Source organism: Pseudorca crassidens, chromosome 13 (genome assembly GCF_039906515.1).
Source record: "Pseudorca crassidens isolate mPseCra1 chromosome 13, mPseCra1.hap1, whole genome shotgun sequence".
In the NCBI taxonomy this organism is placed as follows: domain Eukaryota; kingdom Metazoa; phylum Chordata; class Mammalia; order Artiodactyla; family Delphinidae; genus Pseudorca; species Pseudorca crassidens.
This window is the reverse complement of record NC_090308.1, coordinates 29,921,721-29,946,913: the sequence shown is the minus strand read 5'-3', so window position 1 is coordinate 29,946,913 and position 25,193 is coordinate 29,921,721. Positions and strand designations below refer to the sequence as shown.

The following is a 25,193-nucleotide window of genomic DNA, read 5'->3' as shown; positions in this document are numbered from 1 at the left end:
AACCACACATATGGAGGGCCGATCGTACATACATCTGAGGCAAAAGGAGCTGAATGTTTTACCTCATCCTAACTATTTATTATTGGTTGACTTTGAATATATTACTTAGTCCCTCTGAGCCTCAATGTTATCCTTGTAAAATGAAGATAATAACGCTTGCTTAAAGAATTGTTTCATGTGAGACCGTGTCTATTTTTAATAGTAAGTTAGTTAAACAAGGAAGCCATTAGACTAGGAGGTTCTAATAGCTTAGCAACCTATGTAAGCAAACCAAAACCTAAGCCTGTAAATGCCTAGAAGTTAAGAAACCAAAACCTAAGGACAACTAATCACTAACAGCCAACTAGGCTTTCCCAAATAAGGCAGCCGCTTGAACTATCGCCAATAAAATTATTTCTTGCTTTGCTTTTTCATCTTCTCTATAAAAGCCTTGCCCCTAACTCTTGTCAGTGGAGCTCTCCTAACCACTTCTGGTTTGTTGCTGTCCCATTCAAATTGATTTTTGCTCCAATAAACTCTTAGAACATTTAATATGCCTCATCTTATCTTTTAATAGTTAATCCTTGAAATGCTCATTATTATTATACCTCAACAATAATGAAATACAGTTGAAATATCTTAAAAATAAACACAACTCTTGTTGGTGCCACTACACATGGATGTCCCAATGCAATGGGTGCTAAAGGGCTATCAAGGGCTGGAAAATAGGAACCGTCCTTAGAGGGTGTGAGGGGTGGGATATTCCCTTGTTCCAGGAAATAAGGGTGAGGGGGCCATGCGTTCCTGCTGGGACATTTTTTGCATTTTGCAGTTGTTTAATTTTTTCTTTCTTTTTTGTAATTTTGAATTTTTTGTGAGACCCGGGTCTCAAGACAAGTGGAAACATCCTCACCACAGTGAGCAGACCACAGGTACTTTGAAACCTTTCCAAGGATTGACAATTCTTGGAATCTGGAAGTTCTGTTTTGTTTATGTTTTTATTTCTTTTAATTTTTATACAGATATATTCAGAGATCTAAGGAACTTTTTCCATTCCCTGTCTTCTCCACCAACTTGAAAGTGAATACTTTTAGCAAAGGAAGGAGGAAAATACTACAGCAACATTTTGAGAGGTTTGGGATTTTTTATGAAAAAAAAAAAAGGAATGAACTGAGATGGAGAAAATGTTCCCACCTTAAGCCCACATGAATCCCTCTCTCCCACCTCTACTGTCTTCGTAAGTTTCTATCAAAGAAGCCATTGAAGCAGCTCTACTATCATCACAAAGATGCATTGAGTGAGGAATAAAGAAAAAGACAGAGCTGGATAAAGAGTCACAGTCCATTGGTTCCCCAGTCGGTGTTCTACAGTACTCAGAATGTGAGAACTTGCATCATGGCCATAACCTCCACATTCTGGAGTTGTGGCCGGCCGCTCAGTTGGCCCTTCTATCCTGGTCCTGGTATCTGGGCTCTCTTCACCCATCATCCTGCCTCAAAAGTGCATGAAGAACCCCATCAGTCCAGGTCAGCTGTTGTCAAAAAACCACCAGACGTGGAGTCCCATTGATCCTGACACCATTCATGTCCCTGTGGGGTATGAACAAGATCGTTGAGATCTTGGCTTCTCCAGCATCCATACCCGGGAAGTGTTTGACTGTAGGAAACCCAGGTTCTCTAAGGTTGTACTGAAACCACAGTCCACGACTAGGGAAGCTCACAAAGTCTTTATCCTTGGCTGTTGAAATTTACCAAGTCCTGAGCTATGAGTAGAAAGAACAGTACGGCAGCCAAGTGCTCCTGCCATGCCTGCAGGCTGAAAGAAAATGAGACTGTGGCACAGGAGACCTCAGCCCTCCGAGTGCAAGCCAAGCACATTTCCCTGTAGGGTGCAGTTTTGATTGTTCTCTTTTGAAGAGACTCGTTTGTCTCCTGTCTGAGAGCACCATACCTGAACAAACCTTTCTGTCATAAACACTTTTCTAGTAGTACAAACACACTGACTCACATTTTAATCTACACCTGTGTCCAGCTATGTGCTCCCACACATGCTATGGCCTGTGTGTGTGGTCACCAAGGTGTGTGTGTGTGTGTGTGTGCGCGCCCACATATGTATGAGTGAACATGTGTTCTTTTGCATTACTCTCCATTTTAAAATCCTTCATCTTTAGTTCAAAAAGAAAAGTACCATATTTTTATTAGATTATGGAGAACTCTGACGGTTTTCCTCCCCTGCTATTCTCTTTCCTCCCTCCCATTCAGTGTTGTTTCACGTTAGACCTTATTTACTTTTCCATGCTGCTGTCTTTGGATTCACTAAGAACAGCTTTGGTGAAATAGCAGATCTCAGTTTTCAAAAGTACAAGCTCTTATTTGTTTAATCTTTAAATTACCATGATAAAATGCTATACAAAATAATAGCATGACACTGCAGCACTGTTAACGTATAGGTTGTTTTCCTCACATTTTAAGTTTTGGTGATAATTGTCTTCATATTTAAAGTGCTATTTAGATTTATTAAGTCCCATATTTACTTACTATTTTATCTACTATGTTTCACTTTAATAATGCCAACCACCACCGGGTAAGAATAGAATTATTAGAACACAGATTTGGTTTTGCACCAGCTGTACCTAAATCACTAATCCCATTGTACACAAAAGCATGCTGCCTAAGTATTACTAGTGGATGTGAGGTATTTTCCCCATCTAAAAATTTTATGTTCTTCTCAGAAACAAAAATTAAACTGATGCATTTGGAACATGCCCAGAACATCCACAAGACAGAGGATCAAAGGAAATGTGAGGAATGAACAGTTATTTTCCGTTATTTTCCAGAGGAGTCAAATGCTGTATTTCAGAACAGCTTTTTTTTTTTTTTTTTTTTTTTTCTGTACGCGGGCCTCTCACTGTTGTGGCCTCTCCTGTTGCAGAGCACAGGCTCCGGACGCGCAGGCTCAGCGGCCATGGCTCACGGGTCCAGCGCGGCATGTGGGATCTTCCCGGACTGGGGCACGAACCCGTGTCCCCTGCATCGGCAGGCGGACTCTCAACCACTGCGCCACCAGGGAAGCCCCAGAACAGCTTTTGATATTGATATGATTTCCTATTTGACCTTTTCCGTGTTCCTCTTGATATCCAAAACACTTCAATTATTTAAGTGGATTTCTCCATTTTTAATACATAGTTTTATAAATTATGAGGAGAAAAAGACCTTGATGATTAAAAAAACATTGGCTCATTAAGTAAACATGTAGTTTTTTAAAGATCCTTTTTCCTAGTAGTGTCAATTCCTGAAGTAATCCTCACTCTAAGAAATTGTATAAGATAGTGTTTATTGTTTTAAGGTGTTAGGTTTGGTGTAACTTGTTATGTCACAATGGATAACATGTCACAATGGATAACTAATATATTTGTTAAGATTGAAGGGAAAAAGAAACATTTAGGGTTTTTTGAAGCCTTCAGTATTTTAAACCTATTACTGATATGCATCAGCATGTTTTCTGTTTTAAACTAAAATTGTAGGACGGTATTGAGGCTTATTATGCTGATTCCTATTCCTAAATACATAAGGAGCTTCCTTCTTTTCAAATAGGTTTTTTTTTTTAAGTCAGTTAATGTCGTCCAAAAGCACAAGATGAATTTTACTCATATATTTATTGGATTATATAGTATTTTTTAGGAAAAGTATCTGCCACAAAAATGTCTATTTCAAAAGGGTGCACTGCTGGCGTGGATCACTGCTGCCAGTGCCCTGCTTTCCCTTGTAGAAGGTCATGTTTCGTACATTGTGAGGTTTGTATCAGGGCTATGTGGATATTCTATCAGGTGAGAGATGATTTGACTTCAAAGATGTTCTTTGTTTCACTAAGTTGTATAATGTCAAGAGATTCTGCTGTTACTAAAAGAGAACGTGTTTGATGCCAGATTGACGGCGTAATTTCATCAATATGACTTTCTGGTTTCCTAACTCCAGAAGATCTCCAATAAGATGGTGACTTCACTATCATTTCATCAGCAATGCTTCTCTAAGAATATCTAGTGGAGTCTTGGGGAGCCAGGCTAGCTGGATATTCTTACTAGGTAAACATTTTGTTCAAGGTTCAATTAATGGTGAAAAATCAAGGTGGAGGGAGGGTGTTGGAATATGTATAAGTTTGCTAGGGCTGCCATAATAAAGCACCACAGACAGGCTTAAACAACAGAAATTTATTTTCTCATTCTGGAGGCTAGAAGTGTCAGCACGATTGGTTTCTTCTGAGGGCCTCTCTCCTTGGCTTGTAGATAGCCATCTTCCTCTGTGTCTTCACATGGTCTCCCCTCTGTGCATGTCTGTGCCCTAATCTGCTTTTCTTATAAGAACACCAGTCATATTGGATGAGGGCCCACCCTAATGACCTCATTTTACTTCTTTAAAACCCTATCTCCAAATACAGTCATGTTCTCAGGTATGGAGTTAGGACTTCAATGTATGAATTTCAGGGACACATAATTCAGCTCATAAGAGGACTGAAATGTATTGTTTAGGAAAATAACTAACATATTACATAAATAAAATTGTTGGGAGTCTTAAGCAGAACAGAGTAAAAGATACGTGTTATAATAAAAGTGGTAATGAGTTCAGACATATTGTAGGTGATAAGGCTCAGAAATTGTATAAGAAATAAGAGCAGAAGAGTTAATCATGGAGAATCTCTCCATGGAGACTGGAGGTGAGGATCATTGGGGGCATCTTGGAATGGGCTGCCACAGTGAGACAGAGAGAGAGAGAGAGAGAGAGAGAGAGAGAGAGAGAGAGAGAGAGAGAGAGAAAGTGTGTGTGTGTGTGTGAGTGTGTGTGTGTTACATCATCATGAAGTTGATAACGTAAATTATATCATTAAATGAGGAAGGGTCAAAAGTTTCTCTCTGGACCATTTACATTCGTCAAGGTGTAAATAGATAGATTATTTTTTTTAAGTATATTTGAGCATTGGTCTTTCTTAGAATTGCGTTGTTTGTATCAAAAGAGCATCACAAATATTTTATGCAAATGAAAGAAAAATTACAGTTAAAAAGCACATCAAAACTATGATTAAGGGCTTCCCTGGTGGCTCAGTGGTTGAGAGTCCACCTGCCGATGCATGGGACACGGGTTCGTGCCCCGGTCCGGGAGGATCCCACATGCCGCAGAGCGGCTGGGTCCGTGAGCCATAGCCACTGAGCCTGCGCGTCCGGAGCCTGTGCTCCGCAACGGGAGAAGCCACAACAGTGAGAGGCTCGCGTACCGCAAAAAAAAAAAACCCAAAAAACTATGATTAAAAACATATATGCATGAAAGAAATCCAGAGTGAAAAAGTAATCAGAGCTAGGTATGGATGTAGTAAATAACATTTTTTAAAGTGAATTCACTGCTGCAATGTTAAACTTTAAGAAAAATCATTCTAAGACAAGTAAGCAAAGTTGTCACAGAGAAAAATATCAGATAGTATATTAATATAAGTAGTTCTTAGTTGATCTCCAGGAAAAATTTGAAAATAAAAACTAACAATTTCTTTCAAAAATTTTAGAACATACCAATGCAACAAAAGACTATGATGTGGTACCTTACTATGATTAGATATTAATCATGTTTATAAAAATTATATTCACTTGTTTGGGGTATTAGCCTAATAGGCATATTTGGTCATAAATTATTAAAGGTAATCCTTTTGTGGTGTTAATACAACAGAAAGCAAATTGAAATATTTTATTTCTCCTTGGGTGGAAGAATTATAAGAAAGACACTCAAGGACTATTTGCCTATTGATTTGTATTAAAGGTTTTCAATACTATAATCCATTGTTATTTAATACTTTAGAGCAGGGGACAGCAATGTTTTTCTGTAAATGTAGTAAATATTTTCACCCTTTTTAGCCATGTGGTCTCTATCACATCTACTCCATTCCACAATTGTAGCATGAAAACAACCATCAAAAATACTAAACAAATAAACATGACTGTGTTCAATAAAACTTTAGGTGTGGAGACTGAATTTTGAATTTCAAATAATTCTCATGTGTCACAAAATGTCTTCTTTTTATTTTCTTTTTCAAGCCTTTATAAACATAAAAACCTTTCTTAGCTCATGCAAAAACAGAATAAGAGGCCAGATTTGATAAATGTCTATTTTAGAGCCACCCTGTTAGCTTGCTCACAGATTGACAAGATAGGCAAAGCACTAAATAAGCAGGAAAGCACCACTGAAAAGCACATAAAAAACATTAAGGCTCTCGAGCAGATTCCTAGATGGAAGCCCAGCTGCCTTCTGGGATACCTTAATGCTAGATATCAAGCCACACCCAACTGGCTGATGTTGAGTTCATTGATTTTCTAACTGAAATATGCAGAGTGGCTGAACTGTTGGAAAATATATGTACTTTGTACACTCAGAGGTGATATAATTTTAGCAATAAATACGTCACAGTTGGTTTTTCTGTGATAGTCCTATATCATTGTAATAGCTAACATATATAGAGTGCTTTCCATGAGGGGGAACTTGTCTAAGTACTTTAACTGCAGTAACATTTAATTCTCACCAAAAAAAACCTAACAGGTGGGTATAATTGTTGTTCTCATTTTACAGATTTTACCTTTCAAAATTCTTTCACTATTTATCTGGCTTATATTGTCGTGTGTGTGTGTGTGTGTGTGTGTGTGTGTGTATTTGTCTAAACAAAAGAAAAAGCGTATTAGTAATTCACTGATATGATAGACCATGACCACTATTATCAAAATCCCAGACCCATTCTTCTTCTCACATCCACTTAAATGATCTGAAGTAAAAGAGAGAAAATGTAAATATTCTACCAACCTAATGAGTACACAATAGGTATGACAACTATGAGCATTACTGTCAGTGCCTGTGCCATGAGGTCTGAGAAAGCATCTGGTGCACATCCTTCTCATATAACCTTCCAAACAGAGTTACTGTCAAGATAGGTCCAGACAGTGGCTTCCGGCTGCACAAGCGTCCGTCACTTGACACCTATTTAAAACACAGGGAAGTTGACTGAGAATAACTTTCAGTTATACAACCTCACAACATACTCTTAAAATTCAGTACAACTGGATGAAGAAACAGTAGAAATAATGGCCAGATTCTATTCCATCTGAAATATGTGAAATTGTACAGAGTATAAGAAAAATTGGAGCTATGGAATTGGCACTGATCCATTTATTATTGAAATGCCCATAATCTATATCTTATAATTTACTCTGAGAGAGCATCTGATGAGTTAATAAACATAAAACAATGGATCTGAGAATAAATAAGAGAGAAATCTTGTTCTCTCCGACAAGAAAAAGACTCCTCCGAAGGGTCAGGGAGGCTTGACTAAGGGGGTAATGGGCTGAGCCTCTATCATCCCTGACACTCACTCACCACAGCCTCCCTACCTGCCTATTGTCCGCAACTCCCCACAGCAACTGTTTGGAAGAGGAGAGGGGAATGAGAGCGGGACCTGCAGGAAAAGTCAGTAGGAGAATGTGGCTGGACAGAGCACTTGCACAGTAATAAATTATTTCTTGCATATTAACAGAAAAAAAAGGTTTGCTTTCTTGCCAATTCAGCGACTGTCCAATTCTCTCTAAGCTTTTCCTTCTTTCCTTTTCTCTGATGGTCACACGGTGCCCTAGGCCATCCCTCCCCAGTGACACAAAGAGGCTTCCTCTGGTGGGACTGGTCCTGAAACTCTTCTTGAGTCTTCTTTCTACTTGACCGACCTCAAACCCCAGCCCACTCCCTGAAGTCCCCACAATAAGATATATTTCTTTATTCTCAAGGACATGCTCATTTTTCTCTAAGGGAAATTTAGACAAGAGATCCCATGTCCTCAGTGTCCTTGGTGAGCCCTAAGGACAATTCTACCCTTTCCAAATGAAGGTTTTCATGATATCTGTAAGCACTTGGGCAGGTTTTCTACTCAAAAGATGCTTCTTCTTACATAAAATGAGTTGGCAATATTAAGCAAAAAATCGTACCTGAAATTCTCCAGGTGCAAGCTGAATTCCACTCAGCAACACCTCAGGAAAGACATACTGGGTTTCAAAAGTGCCACTGAGGGAGAACATTTCAAACCTGGTGGAAGCAGTTTCAACTGAATCACCACAAGTGTGTAAGTCCATTGTTTTACACTTCAACAGAGTACAAATCTAGGAACGTAAAAACAAAACAATAAGTCTTAGGAAAGCCAGTTGAAACATTCTCTTGACCTAGAAAAAAGTGCCTATGCCCCTTTGTTTATAATGTTTGTTATAGTATTACTTCCTCATTAGATTAATCTGGTTCGCTGCTGAATACTATTGCAACTAGTAATAAAAATAAAGGACTTCAGACCCTAGTGCTTTCTGTAGTTCACTGTAAACAGATTAAACCACGTAAAGAAATAATCAGATCCTTGGTCTACAGTCATGAACAATTATACCCTAATTGTTTTCAAGTTAGCCATGTTTTTAATAATCAAAAGTGTTTGATTATTTTTAAAAAGTTTAGACACTAGTTTAATTTCTACCTTAGTGCCTATTTCTAACAATGAAGGAACTTTAAATCTGTACTGAGTCCTAGAATTGATCTAGAGACAACTCTTGTGATCTGGAAAAGTCATATACCTTATACCTGAGCAGGATAATGATAACACCTCTTGTTATCCTACATAGTTATACTATACTACACAATACATAGCTATTTGCATGTAAATTTAAGTGTATGAATCACCTCACCATGCAGATGCAAAGTCCCCAAAAGGAAGATCCATCTTCATTTAACTCCATCTGTACTGCATCTTCAAAACTTTACTCCAAGCCACCTTTATTTCTTGCCTGACTAAAGCAATAGCCCTTAACTGGTCTCCCTGCTTCCACTTTTGAAGTTGGAGAGCAAGCGTTTTAGGGCAAGTGTGTCAAGATGGGAGACAAATAACTTTCAGATAAAGGTAGAATGAACACATGCTTCAGTTTTGTTCCCTTGCAATCCTACTAAATCCAACTTTATTATTATTTTTGGAAGATCTAAACCCACAAGGTTAGGAGAACAGGAGGATAGATTATGGCACAAGTTTAGAAGTTGGGGTGTTGATGCAAAAATGGTAACTGAGGAAGCAGCCCAAGTGCCCATCAACAGACTATTGGATTAAGAAGATGAGGTACAGGGCTTCCCTGGTGGTGCAGTGGTTGAGAATCTGCCTGCCAATGCAGAGGACATGGGTTCGAGCCCTGGTCTGGGAAGATCCCACATGCTGCGGAGCAACTAGGCCCATGAGCCACAACTACTGAGCCTGCACGTCTGGAGCCTGTGCTCCGCAAAAAGAGAGGTCACGATAGTGAGAGGGCTGCATACCGCGATGAAGAGTGGCCCCCGCTTGCCACAACTAGAGAAAGCCCTCGCACAGAAATGAAGACCCAACACAGCCAAAAATAAATAAATTTAAAAAGAAAAAAAAAGATGAGGTACATATATACAATGGAATATTACTAAGCCATAAAAAAGAATGAAATATTACCATTTGCAGCAACGTGGATGGACCTAGAGAATATTATACTTAGTGAAATAAGTCAGACAGAGAATGTGGAATCTAAAAAATGATACAGTGCTTCCCTGGTGGCGCAGTGGTTGAGAGTCCGCCTGCCGATGCAGGGGACACGGGAGGATCCCACATGCCGCAGAGCAGCTAGGCCCGTGAGCCATGGCCACTGAGCCTGCACGTCTGGAGCCTGTGCTCCACAATGGGAGATGCCACAACAGTGAGAGGCCCGCATACCACACACACACACACAAAAAAAAATGATACAAATGAATGTGTAAAAAAAAAAAAAACTGAAACAGACTCATAGGTATAGAAAACAAACTTGTGGTTACCAAAGGGAAGAAGGAAGGTTTGAGGGACAAATTAGGTTATGGGATTAACAGATACACGTTACTATACATAAAATAGGTAAGCAACAAAGGTATACTGTATAGCACAGGGAATTACACCTATTATCTTGTAACAACCTATAATGGAATTTAATCTGCAAACATACTGAATCACTACGTCGTACATCTGAAGCTAACACTATATTATAAATCAACTAAAGTTCAATTTAAAAAACGGTAACTGATTTAACAGACCTAAGAAAGCCAAGTTCTGAACTAGCTGTGGGGAAAGCTAAGAATCAACCTATCTAAACTTTTGCGAATACTCAAAAGTTTCCATCTCTGGAAGCACTAGGTACCTCAGGAGCTGGGAGTGAATTGGGTTGCTTGAAGAAAGGAAAATTTGTGGGAAGTTGTTAAGAATGCCTCAGTACTGAGTCCCCACCCATGGATGGGCAGCTACCCTTTCCCTGTTCCAGTAAAAGATGGAATACTTATTTCCAGAGAGGGTAAAGCAGACGATGTTTAGATGGAGGTTTTGAAAGACATATTTGAAGGGGATTCCTTGAATGAATCAAACTGAATGGCAAAACCATCTCCCTCCACCCTGCAAGGTCATTTCCCTCACTTGACTCTCTAAATGCTGTCAAAAAAGGCATTTATCCTTCAGGAATAGGGTTGCCAGATAAATTACAGGACAGGAGTCCCAGTTAAATCTGAAGTTCAGATAAACTAAAAAAACTAAACCCAGTTTTTAGTATAAATATGTCCCAACTATTGCATGGACATACTTATTTTTTTTAAGTTGCTGTTTATCTGAACTCTGAATTTACCTGGGCATCCTGTGTTTTTATTTGTTAAATTATTCAGGAAGGGAAACAGAAGAATTTTTTTTTTTTTTGCGGTACGCGGGCCTCTCACTGCTGTGGCCCCTCCCACCGCAGAGCACAGGCTCCGGACGCGCAGGCCCAGCAGCCATGGCTCACGGGCCCAGCAGCCCCACGGCACGTGGGATTCTACCGGTCCGGGACACGAACCCGTGTTCCCTGCATCGGCAGGCGTACTCTCAACCACTGCGCCACCAGGGAAGCCGGAAAATAGAAGAATTTTGAAACCTGGAAAACGTAATCATCACAAAGGGAAGTCTTTAAAGACACTTACCTCAGGGATTCCCCTAATCAAAAGCCCAGCTAGACCGTCCCTCTGTGAAGCTTAAAATTGGCAAGTATCACCCACAGGCTCAGAGCTTTTAGTCAGTTTTGGTAACCCTAAAAAGTCATCATATCCATGAAGAAAGCTTCTAAATTTAGAATTTTAAATTCGAAAACCTGTCTGGCACCAGTCGCTTAGCTAGGGGATCACTGTCCAGCAATAATAACAGAGGACTTCGTTTCACTTGACAGCACTAACCAACCTCCCAACACCAAGAAGAGACCTACCACCGATCCCCTCAAGTGGAACCAAGACTCTGGGGCAGGCAGAGAAGCAGACAAGACTGAGAGGGAAGGATGGAAAAGAGGGAGGAAGAGCTGAGAGACTGCTGTCTTGTGTTTTAACCAGCTTTTTAAACTTAAAACTAGATCACAAAATAATAAAAGAAAATAATCACAATTTTTTAATTTTAAAAATATGGCAGTATAATACCATATATATACCACGTATATAATGCAATATATGTCAATATGCTGCATAATATATGATAATATTTATATGGCAATAAATATTCTTCTACAACATAATTTTTTAAACTAATTTCCAATCATTGGACATTTTCTACCTGTGTTTTTTATACCATTTTTTTCACCTTTCTTCTAGCACCTCAGAGCACTGATAAGAAATATTGATTCCGCCGATATTTTCATCCTTTCCTTTCTTGTTGCTCTTTCCCTTAGGCCTATAAAGATAATCATGTTTCTCTCATCGATTGGGAGAACACAAAACAAAAAAAGCATGGGCCTCTCTGTCTAGCTTCTACCTTGTTTCCTTTCTTCCTGTATCAGACAAGATTTTCACAGAAGAAATATTGACTCACTCTTTCAATATGTCACTTCCCTTTGACTTTTCAACCCACTGTAATCTGTCTTTCACTCTATCATTATGAGCCCAGGAGATTCCACCAAATTTATACTCATTCATTCAATAATGGTAAACATATTGCACAAATACACTTCAAAATTTCCTCCCTCTGAGAGTCTGCTTCCTTTTCTTCCATGAGAGTACTCTCTAAGTTCTCCTTTATTTCTCAAACATATTTACATGTTCCTATTCTTCTGTTTATTTCCTGCCCAAACACAGGAGTTTCAAAAGCTTCCACCTTTACCTCATTGTTCACTGTTTTAGTCAGCTTTTGCAATTCACTCTTGTGGGTTTACCACCACCTTTTTCCTGCTGGTTTTCAAAACAATATTTCTAAATCTCATATCTCCCTAAAGTATCAGATCCATATATTCAACAGCCTATTGGATGGCTCCAACTGAATGTCCCCAAAGTAATTAAAAACCAGCACATCCAAAGCTGAATTGAACATCTTCCCCACTCCCATCCAGTTTGCTCCTCCTCTTGAATCCTGATCTGTCAAAGCATCACATTTCATCCAGCCACTCTTGCCAGAAACCTGGTACATTCTAGATCCTTCTTTCTGCTTTCCTGTTCCATGTCAAATTAGTTACTAAGTTTAGTTTTCTAAATATTTCTTGACTCCATACCCTGCTTTTATTCCTATGAACATAATCTTGGTTCAGGTCCTAATAGGACTATTTTCATAATCTAACTAGTCATTTTGTCCTATGTTCCATGATCCGTAGGGCAACCAGAACAATCTACTCAAAAACAGATGTGATCACATCATTCCCCTGCTGAACACCTTCCAACAGAAACCCATCACTGATGGAATGAAGTCCACATCTTAGAAATGAGAGGTAAGATCCTGCAGGATGTGATCCTGCCTCTATGCTCATCTTCCACCCATCCTTGCTTCTTATGCTACATTTCAGTGACAGTCAGCTGCTTGCTTGTCCCAGCATACCCTGCTTTTTGACATATCCACCCCCCTGCTCAGGCTCTTAACCCCACCTAGAATTCCCTCCCACTTTTTTTCACCTGGATAAAATAGCATAAGTTCAAGCAGCATGTCTTCAGAAACTTCCCTGGATCCCCAAATTAGGCTAAGTGAAGCTCCTTAGTATTTCTATAGCAAAATATGCCTTTGTTCTATCACATGCCAACCTGTACTGAAATTATGTTCATCTGTCTTTCTCCCCTACTAAATTCCTCAAGAGGAGGGTCCATACTTATTCATCTTCATCACATTAGCACCAAATATAGGCCTGATATGTATTTGGCACTCGATAAATGTTTGCCAAAATGAACAAGCTTTGGTAGAGGTGCTTATCATACAGCAAACAAAATGCTACACAGTGGGCATGGTTCCAGCACTCAAAAGGCTTTCAGTCTCAAACAAGTATGTACATAATTTGACATGATATGTCTTTGAAAAAGTTAACCATAGGATATTTGGGAGTATATAAAGGAGTTACCTAACCCAGCTTGGGGAGTGGGAGTGTCAGAGAAGCCACCTTGGAGAAGATAACACCTGTAAAGCACTATGAGTGTTGAGTAGCTGGGGGCCATCCAAAAAACAACAACAAAAAAAAACTGTTCAAACATCCGGAGGTTCTACAGATGCTGACACACTGTAGATGGGAAATGTCTCAATATGATAGAAGCCCAGGGTACATGGGGGTAGAAGTGACAGATGAGGACAGAGAGTAGGAAAAAGCACATGTTAAGACTTCCTGAGTCTTTTATGTTAAGGAATTTGATTTGCCAAGTAGAAAACAGTGAGGAATTTTAAGCAAGTGAGGGAAATAATCAGAAATGGTGTTCCATGATTTTTGTAATTATAGTGTAAAGAATGAACTGGATGGAACTGAAACTATCAATGGGAAGCCCTCTTAGGAGGATACTGCAATAATCTGGGTGAGATAGGATGGAGGCCAGATCAAGGGAAAGAAGAGCAGAATGAGAGAAACATGGAAGCAGCTTGTTCTTAAGGGTTCCACCTCAACTGGCTATAATAGCTCCCCCTTTATGTTGAGGGCTGTGAGATGTCTGAATCTTTGCAGCTGTTCTACTGTACATCACAGAGGTCAGCTCTATATATCTCCGGGACATACTCAGTCTGAAGCTTCTTATAAAACAAGATAGGCATTAGTGACCGTAAATGGGAAATGCCTTGATAAGTTCAGGCAGGAAATATTAGACGTTAATTATTCATTAAAATTATCTGTAATTTGATTAATATATCATTTTAAACACTGGGACTGCAAGTGAATGTTCTGCCTTTTTCCAACCAGTTTAAAATTGGACTGACATCTAAGACTGCAAGTTTTAACAAGTAAAAATTCAGGATACCCAATAAATTGGAATTTCAAATAAACAACCAATTTTCAGTATATACATGTCCCCCAAAGTGGGACATACTTATAATAAAATTAATTCATTGTTTATCTGAAATTCAAATTTAACTGAGTGTCCTGTTTTATCCAGTAATTCCCCTGCCACCAAAAGAATCATTACCTGTAAATAATAGCTCCCTTCCGCAGTATGTAGTCCATCAAATGCCCCTAGTACATAAACTTCATCTGATCTCTTCTCAGACATCTTGTAACTTAGATGACAGCAGAGATCTTTCTGACAAACTGTGTAATTTCCTGTGACTCCTTTGAGCTCCAAGAAGGTGAACTCGTCAAAAAAGATGATGCCCTTAAATTCCTGGTTTCCCTTTGAGGGGGCTTCTATACCACTCGCATAAGAAGTCCAATTCACTACTGCTGTGGGGTGTGGGTGGGAGGCCAGTTGTGAGAGGAGGAGTTTTCCCTCCTCTGTCTTCATATCATAATGAAATGCTCTTGGAGAATCAGGTGCGTAGATGCCACTTCCTGGAAATTGGAAATGACATTTAAAACAGTAAAGCAAAAAGGGGTTGCATAGTTGCTATTGTTATTCTAAACTCACGTTAACATTTTACTTTCTCTAAGCTATATATTTCATTAATTTCAGTAAAATATGTTGATAAGGACAGATAGGTGAGATGAAATCCAACAGAGTATGTCACCAAGAAGCCAAGAAGAGAGAGTTTCATGTAAGAAGTCGTAAATTTTGAAAAAAACAAAAAGAGTGTACATTCAAGTTGAATAAAACTAAATCAATTTATGAAACAATTTAGCTTGAGATTGATTCTACAGCGTGTCACCAGCTAGATGTGCAACCACTAAGAGTTGGAAAACATTGTATTGAGGAGTACATGTTAGCTAGAAAGAACATGATTTTTTTTTTCGTTTTTTGATTACACCAAAATCTTAAAGATGACACGTTACCTGTCATTTTCTTTGAGCGGTAATGTAAATTGGATGCAAGGAAGTTGACTCCCATGCCCATAGCCCAAGCTGAGTGGAATTCAATAGCTGACAAATGTGGCAAAACATTCATCCAAGCTGTTGGGAAGAGTATGGTGTCCACGTGGAAATCTTTCACCAGAGTCACAGCAGGATCATGGAAGAGAATATCAAAGCACGTGAAAATGCCAAACTTTCCAAACGTGGTGTTGAAAGTCACGACCTCAGGTTCCTTGGGTGCATTGAACTGATCTTCACCCAAGAAAAGATTTTGCTGCAATAAACAGAAGATGATGGGGGGGAAATCTCTTTTAAGAAGTTGGCCTGGATATCACTGCATCTAAAAGAGTGCAAGCTCACATCTACTAAACAGTGCCAATCTCATCTACCACCACTGTCTCTGCAGGGAAAGAGTGTTAGAAAATCAAAGATCACTATGCTGATAGGATTACTATGCCTTTGGTTTAATTTCCACATCTGATAGATCTGTAGAAGGGAATCCTTATCTATTAAGACCTTCTCGAATATTAGAGACATAGGAGTGAAACAGATAACTTCTATTTGCCAAGAACACATAACAATTTTCTGCGGACAAAGAACTTTCTTTCCTCCTTTCTCTTTAAAACCAAGTCTATCTGGTAAGGAGTTTTTCATTTTAGCTTTGACCCTTTGTCAGGGCATGTCATTAAAAGGACAAAGTCCAAAAGGCAACATTTTATTTCAAAACAGGTAGCTTCTACTGATTATCACATACTCCTAATGACACGTTCCTGTGTTCTTAAATGAACAGGACACCTCTCTTTTCTAGTACCTTACCACAAACAATCATTACTTTCTATGCTTTGTCTCTCCTCTGCTTTTAAAGTAAGCTTGTTATTATCAACAATGGTGATTTTTTCCCCTTCTTGTCCACTTTATTTTGGTAAGCAATTCAGTAGTTGAATTATCTGCAAATGAATTCTACCTTATGGTAGCGGGCCACCAATTTCCCCTCAGAATCAAACACCACATCAGTGTTGTACTGGTAACGACCATCAGGCGGACAGTGAGGGTCACTGGCATTGCATGGCTTCTTGTCTCCAATGTTTGCCACGACGTAGATGGAGTTGTCCTTGGCCAGACAGCTGAGCCTTTCTTGCACTGGGGTGCGACCAAATCTGATACGTGTTCATTGGAAGAGGAAAAAAATCAAACTTAGCGTTTAATTAAATTCAGAATGATAGTTGCCTGCACTTACGTGATATATACAAAAATAAATTCTACATAGCATAGATAGAAGGGAAGGATTAAAACAAGAAGAAACTTCAGAGGAAGTCCATGCTTGTGGGAATTTGGTTCTAGGAAACTATTCTAGGATAAGACTCCAGGCCATGTATATTCTTATGACATTTATCATCATCTGTAATCATATATTCATTTATGTGCTCATCTTGTATGTCACATCTTATAGATATTTGGGGGCAAAGACACACATCTCCTGTTCACCGAACACATGTCTGAAAGAAAAGAGGTATTAAAAAATATTTTGAATGAAAGAACAACATTTTGGAAGTAGGATGATTGTGGAAAGATGGCAGAGTAGGAAGCGCCAGGAATCCATCTCTCTACCTAGATAAAACTTGCCGTACAGGAATATAGCTGACATAATTATTTTGGAAATCTGGAGTCTATTAAAAGACATGAAACTTCCAGGGAAATGCTTGGAAGATAAATTGCAGTCAGGTTGAGTCAATTTAAGCTCTTAGCTCAGCAGGGACTATCCATGCCCCAGCCCCTGCAACCCACCCCATTGCAGGCAGCCATGCAGGTGTTCTTGGAGCAGTTTGTAGGAGCAGGGTGGGCCATAAGGATCCTGTCTTCCAGATACCAAGGGTCTGGTTCTGATCACTGCTAACTGCTCTGTTCATGGAGGTACACACACAGAGACAGGCCATTATTACATATACTGTTGCAAGTACTTCCCCCACTGGCTGAAACGACTTCTAGGGGATTTAAAGCACCAGTACCTTCTTTTTTACCCCTTTTTGGAGCCAGGCATTAAAGGACTAGGACATGGAAAAGCAACAACTATACAGAATTCAGAAAATCACTGCATATGTCCAGGGAAAGTCACAGACTAAGAAAAGACCTGAGAAGACATTAAGCTTACTCCCAGCCCGGAGACAGCCTACAACAATCAAAACAAACAAACAAAAGACATAAAACCCTGGAAAAGGGGGAGAATTTGATTTCCAGAGTTATCACATTATAAGATTCAGATGCCCACTTATCAAGAAAAAATCGTAAGGCATACAAACAGGAAAATATGACCCATTCAAAGGGAAAAAATAAACCAATAAAAACTATCCTGGAGAAAGACCATATGGCATACCTGCTGGACAAAGACTTTAAGACAACTGTCTTAACGATGTTCAAAGAACTAAAGAAAGACATGGAGAAAGTCAAGATAATGATGTATGAACAAAATGGAAATATCAATAAAGAGATAGAAAACCCGCCCCCCACCCCAAATTCTGGGGCTGAAAATGACAGTAACTGAAACAGAAAATTTACAAAAGAGATTCAAAGACAGACTCAAACAGGCAATGATCTCTAAAAAGGATGAACTCAAAGAGACCCATATTAAGGCACATTATAGTCAAACTTTCAAAAGACAAAGACAAAATCATAATTTTGAAAGGAGCAAGAGAGAAGTGATTTATAATGTACAAGGGATCTCCACTAAGATTATCAGCAGTTTTTAATCAGACAATTTGGAGGCCAGGAAGCAATGGGCTGATATATTTAAAGTGTTGAAAGAATAATGCAGTTACTAAAAACCTTGTCTCTGGTAAAACCATCCTTCAAAAGTGAGGGAGAAATTAAGATATTCTATGTTAATATTAGACCAGATAGACTTTAAATCAAAAAAGGTTATGAGAAACAAAGGACATTATATATTAATATCCAGAATACAAAGGGAACTCTTAAAAATCAACAACAGCAACACAAACCTGATTCAAAAATGGGCAAAAGACACAAAATACAATTAATTAATTAATTAAAAAAAAGAAAAAGGGACTTCTCTGGTAGTCCAGTGGTAAAGAATCTGCCTTTCAATGCAGGGGATACAGGATCAATCCCTGGTTACCGCAACTAAGACCCAACGCAGCCAAAAAAATTAAATAAATAGGCAAAAGACTTGAACAAAATTTTCTCCAAAGAAGATACACAAATGGCCAATAAGCACATGAAAATATGCTCAACTTCATTAATTATAGGGAAATTCTAATCAAAACCATGACAAGATACCTCAAACCCATTAAGATCGCAACGATTAAAAAAAATAGAAGAATAGCTGCTGGTGAGGATTTGAAGAAACTGGAACACTTGAGCACTGTTGATGAGAATGTAAATGGTGCAGCCACTGTGGAAACCAGTCTAGCAGTTCCTCAAAAAATTAAAAATAGAACTACCATATGATCCAGCAATTACATGTTTGTGTATATATCCAAAAAGTTGAAAGCAGGGTCTCAAAGACATGTTTGTACACTCCCGTTTATAGCAGCATTATTCACAATAGCTAAAAGGTAGAAGAAACCCAAATATCCATTGATGGATAAATGGACAAGCAAAATGTTGTACTATATACATAAAATAGAGTATTATTCATACTCATATTCATACTTTCCTTAAAAGGAAAGGAAGTTCTGAACATGCTACATTGTAGATGAACCTTAAGAGCATTATGCTAAGTGAAATAAGCCAATCACAAAAAGATAAATAAGGTACAATTCCACTTATATGAAGTAGCTAGAGTGGTTAATTATAGAGAAAGAAAGTCGAATGATGGCTGCCAAGGGCTGAAGGGAGGGGGAAGTCAGGAGTTATTGTGTTTTTTCCCCAGTTGCATTGAGATAGAAGTGGTATATAACACTGTATAAGTTTAAGACATAAAATGTGATGATTTGATACATGTATATATTGATAAGTGCTTACCACAATGTGATTATCCTTCACCTCACAGAATTACAATTTTATTGTTGTTATGGTGAGAACATTTAAAATCTACTCCCAAAGCAACTTTCAAATATACAATACAGTATTGTTAACTATAGTCACCATGCTGTACATTAGATCTGAGAACTTACTATAAGAAAATTCGGTGTCATCTGCTGGCAATCTAAGAAAAACCATAGCAATCATACACAAAACGTATCACTGAAAAAGACCAACAAGGATAGGAAACTGCATCTTAACAAATTATTATCTCAGTGCATTTATGTAAAAAAAATGACCATTTGATAGTTTTGCCCCCTTGTGTGCTTCAAGTCATATCTGAAATGCAGATATAAATACAATACATTGGACCACTTGAAGTATATTTATCCCATGTCTTTTCAAATCACCTGAAGTGGTAGAATAGATACATGAAATAGAAGCTTACTGTTCTGGATTTCTAAAACAGTCCCGATTACATATTTTCCTCCTGTCTATATTAATCTTGAAAGTGCATCATGTATTTTAATACATTTCGATTTAAACTACATTTTTCAGACTGTTTGCTATACCCAGAAAAGTTCCAAAATTCTTTGTTAGATTTGGAGTTTAAAAAATGCGTTTTGCTTATGTGAGCCTGAAATCTGCTTCTCACTTAATCCTTAATATTTGCTGAGCCCTTAAGGTATGCAGAGCTCTGTCCTAGGGCTACTGGGAACAGAAAAAGGAGGTGAAACAGAAGAATTAAAATATATTTTCTAAGACTGCTTTCAAAGTGTTCAATCTCAAAATATAATACAAGTCATCAATTATTGAAGAAGACATTTATTAACCTTAAAAATGTTATGAAATATTCAAAAAATATTTGTTGGGTCCTAGCACTACACAAAGCACCATGTTAGATATGTAGGCATCTGGGGAAAGGACATAATGGGCAGAGCTGTCCAAGTGCACAGTGTGGGAGATACAGTGTAAAATATGGCTGGTGCACTTCAAAATCCTCTAATCTTACTGGAGAAAATGTGTATGTACACAAAACCCTGAAACAACAGTACAAAATAATATGCAGTCAAGTATCAAAATGCTTTTTCATTCAAGCTAGCTAATTAGGCAAGTTTTTTTTTTAACTTATTGAACTAATGACTGACTCTTTAATCTGCAGGCCACATGACCTTTATCAGAGGTGCAGACATCCGCTGTATTAAAGGATGTCCCTTGTTCAAGAATTCCTACTCATTCTCACAGTGGAGTACCCAGTACATAGGAAATAGTCAAGGAAAAAAAAGCTGAATAAGTAAATTCATCTTTGAGTTAGGCTCCTAGACACAGTTTGTCTCTCAAGAAATCTACAAGGTTTCTTCTGTGAGGCAATGAAAGCTTGTAAGTCATATTCTTCCTCTCAGCCTCCCAGGAACTCTCAGAACTGTATTGTATGTTCAACTGTAATTGTCAGCCCACTGCCATGCTGCCTTGTAACCACTACTTCCTCTACTTTATTCAGGTAGCTTCTACTTTGTTTTTACATCTAAACTGTTGTGTTTTTTAATTATATAAGATTTTGTAAGAAGCCTCAGATCTTTCTGGAAGCATGTGAAGTATAAATGCTAAATAAATAAATAAAATTAAAAAGAGAAATAACGAGGTTCTGTTCCCATAACACCCAGGCTAAGTGGTGATGCAGACCCCCTCCTCCAAAAGGTTGGTGACTTTGAGAAAAGAAAGTAATCAACTCTGGATATGTCAAACATACTCAACAAGGCATGATATCTGGTTGTATGCGCGGGGTAAAGGAGCTGGACTCCTCTCTTCCTTTCTCATCCTACATTCAATCTTTGAGCAGAACCTGTCAGAGCTACCTTCAGACTTTATTCGGAATCTGGTCATTTCTTAATATCCAAATTTCTACCATCTTCATCCAAACACCATAATCCCTCTGCCTAGATTATCGCCATAGCTTTTTTTTTTTTTTTTTTTGTTATACGTGGGCTTCTCACTGTCATGGCCTCTCCCGTTGCGGTACACAGGCTCCGGATGCACAGGCTCAGCGGCCATGGCTCACGGGCCCAGCCGCTCTGCGGCATGTGGGATCTTCCCCAACCGGGGCACGAACCTGCGTCCCCTGCCTCGGCAGGCGGACTCTCAACCACTGTGCCACCAGGGAAGCCCCAATAGTGCTACTTTTATCAGACTTCATATTTCTTATTCTAGACTTGATGTAAAACACTTACACAGTTCTGCTATATCACCTCCTAGGTTATCACCTTAAGCTTTAAGAATTTCATATATATTAAACTCATCCAGCTACCCTATTAATGTGAAAGGAAAAATTTTAATCTTAAACTGACATGTGACTCTGTTTCACTGTTTTCTCACTTAATTTTAAAAGTACAGACCTACATAGGGAAACAATTTTCTGTTCACTGGCAAGGAGTCAGAAGAGGTGAGTTTGGATATGGTTCTTCCTCTAGCCAACCACCCTGTGGCCCTAAGTTATGCTATCATCTCCAGATCATTCCCCCAGTGGAAATTCACATTGAATTTGATCATTTCTATGTTACGTTACAGCACTGACTTTTGTGATATCGTAATTCATATTCATTTTCCTAATACACATGTCTGTAGGAGATGAAAAATTATAAAACTATCTTGAAACTTAGAGTCAATAGTAAATCTTATACAGTGATCTTCTACAAAGGTTTCCCAGGTAAAGTAAGTTCATGTTCATGATTAAATTTTCCACAATATGTTTCTTTACCTGTCGGGATTATTACAAGGGATCCAGTTCACTTGAGGGTCTGGGATATCCTCCAAGTATGGGTAGATAGATTCCCTGTTGAAGTTAAAGCCGTAAATACCATCTTCTGGAGTCACAATAATATGTGCACCCTGTCAAAAATGGAGCTGAATCAAAATATTTCTCAAATAAGCAAACAGTCAAAAATGGGGGCTGCAAGAGGACCTGAGTGGCTGAAGAACAAACATTCAGGCTTTTTTTTCCCACCTTATTCTTTTGCTTTCTATATTTTTATAATTTATTTTCTTTGCTCAACCACTTTCATTTTCTAATCCCACAGTAATCATTTCTATGTAAATTTTTCATCCTTTCATGGCTGTTAATATTTTTCCAGGCTATTCTCAGGCTCAACCATTCACTGTGGTTGTTAACTATAAACCTAACTCTTCCCTGGATAAACCCTCTCCCTGACCTTTGGCCAATTATTTTGCCTGAGTGTGTCAGGATTGATTTATCACTCTCTCCTCCACCCAGCCTTTCCTGCCTCATACCCTGCAAATGTGATTCCTGCTTCTCAGAAGGGAGCTCTGACACAGTTACCTGAAGGGTACCAGGCCTAGAGGTACAACGTGAGCTCACCTGGGCACCTTCAGTAGGAGGACCATCCTGGAAGCTGCTGTGTGGCCTTTAAGGAAATAGTTGGACTAAGGTGAAAAAGAACCTCAGAATTCTTAATAACCTTCTAATTAATTAATTTATTTATTTGGTTGCGCTTGGTCTTAGTTGCGGCGGGCAGGCTCCTTAGCTGCAGCTCACCGGCTCCTTAGTTGTGGCATTCGAACTCTTAGTTGCGGCATGCATGTGGGATCTAGTTCCCTGACCAGGGATTGAACCCAGACCCCTGCATTGGGAGCTCAGAGTCTTAACCACTGCACTACCAGGGAAGTCCCCTTAATAACCTTTTTAAATCTTTGCATGTAGAAGAATGTATGTTGATAGATATATGTCATACATATATATCCATGACTTTCATCAGACTTTATATATCACTTGTTTACCTGACCTACAAATAGCTTATTTCAACTATATTCGTCCAAACCACACACTTAAACTTAACCCTTCATTCAACTCAAGGACTTACTATGCATTAACATATGTACTTTTGTTGTCTTGTAATTAGAATGAAGTATATAATACACACTGTATATAATACACAATGCAATTTACATTTAATTGTCTTGGCGTTATGAGCTAACCTAAAAACCTACAAACTCTTAAGAGCACAAAAGTACACCAAGGCCACAAACACTCTAAGAATAGCAACTGATCCCTCACCCATCTGTCCTTCACCCTCCATCTGTAGCAGAAATTCAAAATTGTTGAACAACAATTCAAAATTGTTGAATTTACAGCAAGTTCCTCAAAAGTTTGTTGCCACTTAATAACCAGCCGTTCTTTTCAAAATGTTGCTCTCACTACAAGGGAAGCATGTAATAGTGTCTTTGTTCTAATAACTAGGAGCAGGGAGGACTCCGTAAAAGAAGGACTTGGCTACCCTGACACATATGTCATTCAAAAGTGTAATTGACCCTGACAGTGATTCTGTCTCCTAAGACCCCACCCTTTTCTCTACGTAGAAGCCAGCACACTTGAGAAATGGTACCTGCTTTGATGCTGATGCGATTGCTTCCTCCAAAAGATCCAGATTTTGGTTCATTAATAGCAAGGCCTCTTCATAGGACACCGGTATCAGGGTGGCATTAGGCAATATCACTGCATGCTCATATACAGCTGCAGTAAACGTATCCAGAGAGCTGGCTGTTAAGACACAGAGAAAGAAAATTGCCGCATAATCCAGCAACTGAGACATAGTCATGCTGGAGTCCAATGATTGCTGAAAAGCAGAGCAAGCCCTGATATTTACAGGGAGAAATCACGTGGTTCCCAGAACTTAGTGCTTTAAAAATAAATTACAAAAGCTAAGTTTAAGAAAGCCTTCTGGTTTTACATCATAGATGTAGATGTAATCAGGTTTTATGTAACAAATGACCTTTTTTTTTGCAAGAGTTTTTGAGGATCAAATAAGAAAACGCATATGTGTTTTCCTTCGCTAGGGTTGTCATAACAAAGTACCACACACTGGGTGGCTTAAACAACAGAAATGTATTCTCTGTCATTTCTGGAGGCTAGACATTTCAGAGGAAGGGGGTCAGCAGAATTGGTTCCTCCTGAGGGCTGTGAGGGAAAGATCTGTTCACGCCTCTTTCCCGTGTTTTGCTGTCTTCTCCCTGTGTGTCTTCACCCGGTATCCTCCCTGTGTGCATACCTGAGTCCCAGTTTCCTCTCTTTACAAGGACACGTGTTAATGGATTTAGTGCCCACCCTACTCCAGTAAGATGTCATCTTAACGAATTACATCTGATATGATATTATTTCCAAATAAGGTCACTTTCTGGGGTACAGCGTGTTAAGACTTAAACACATGGATTTTTGGAATTCATACATTTGAGAACTTCAGCACCTAGTAGTCTATGTAAATAATTTGAAAAACAACTTTTCAATTTTGAAATTATTATTAATATCATCATGTGAATATTTGAGCTTCATACTTTGTTCACTTTAGTTTGCACAAAATGGCAAAGAGTCAGAACAAAGGGGAATATAAAAGGGCTATTCATTGTCCATTCCTATATAAGAGATCACCCTCCAAAAGTAGTGGCTTCTAACAGCAAGCATGTGTGATCTCACATTTTCTGTGGGTCAGGAATCCTGGGGCAGCTTGGCTGGGCTCCTCTGGCCCAGGGTCTCTTTCACAAGTCTGCAAAAGCTGCAGTTACCTCAAAACTTGACTGGGGAAAGATTCACTTCTCAGCTCCAGGCTCACACAGCTGATGGCAGGCATTGGGTCCTCACTGGTTATGGCCCAATAAGTTCTTTGCCACAAAGGCCTCAGGCCACACTAAAAGAACACTCACATTATGGCATGTAGGTTCCTTCAAAGCCAGAGAGCAAGAGAGCCCACCACCCAAGACAGAAGTCACAGTCTTTAGTATTGTCATCTGGGAAGTGACAGCCCATCATTTTTGTTGTATTGTATTCATTAAAAGCAAGTCAGTACACTTGTTGGGAGGGGACTACACAAGGGCATGAATGAGGCAGGGATCATTGGGGACCATCTTAGAGGCTGCATACCATACGAGTCATAGAGAGGGGAGTATAAAGAATGAGAGGGAGAAT

General features: G+C 38.9%; 1 protein-coding gene across 2 annotated transcripts; it reads right to left on the bottom strand.

The window, feature by feature from the left end:
- Positions 1 to 1,130: 1,130 nt before the first annotated feature.
- Positions 1,131 to 23,933, bottom strand: LOC137204527 (pantetheinase). 2 transcript variants are annotated; one of them, XM_067702066.1, is made up of 8 exons: positions 23,620 to 23,933; positions 21,978 to 22,108; positions 16,209 to 16,401; positions 15,227 to 15,518; positions 14,427 to 14,788; positions 7,979 to 8,149; positions 6,810 to 6,983; positions 1,131 to 1,794 (listed from the first exon to the last, which is right to left on the bottom strand). In XM_067702066.1, exons 1-7 carry the CDS (start codon positions 23,830 to 23,832, stop codon positions 6,852 to 6,854), a joined length of 1,494 nt encoding a protein of 497 aa, XP_067558167.1. In that variant the 5' UTR covers positions 23,833 to 23,933; the 3' UTR covers positions 1,131 to 1,794; positions 6,810 to 6,851. The 2 variants fall into 2 exon arrangements, with proteins under 2 accessions (XP_067558167.1, XP_067558165.1); XM_067702064.1 differs by lacking the exon at positions 1,131 to 1,794 and having other exon boundaries at positions 6,008 to 6,983; positions 23,620 to 23,932.
- Positions 23,934 to 25,193: the final 1,260 nt, after the last annotated feature.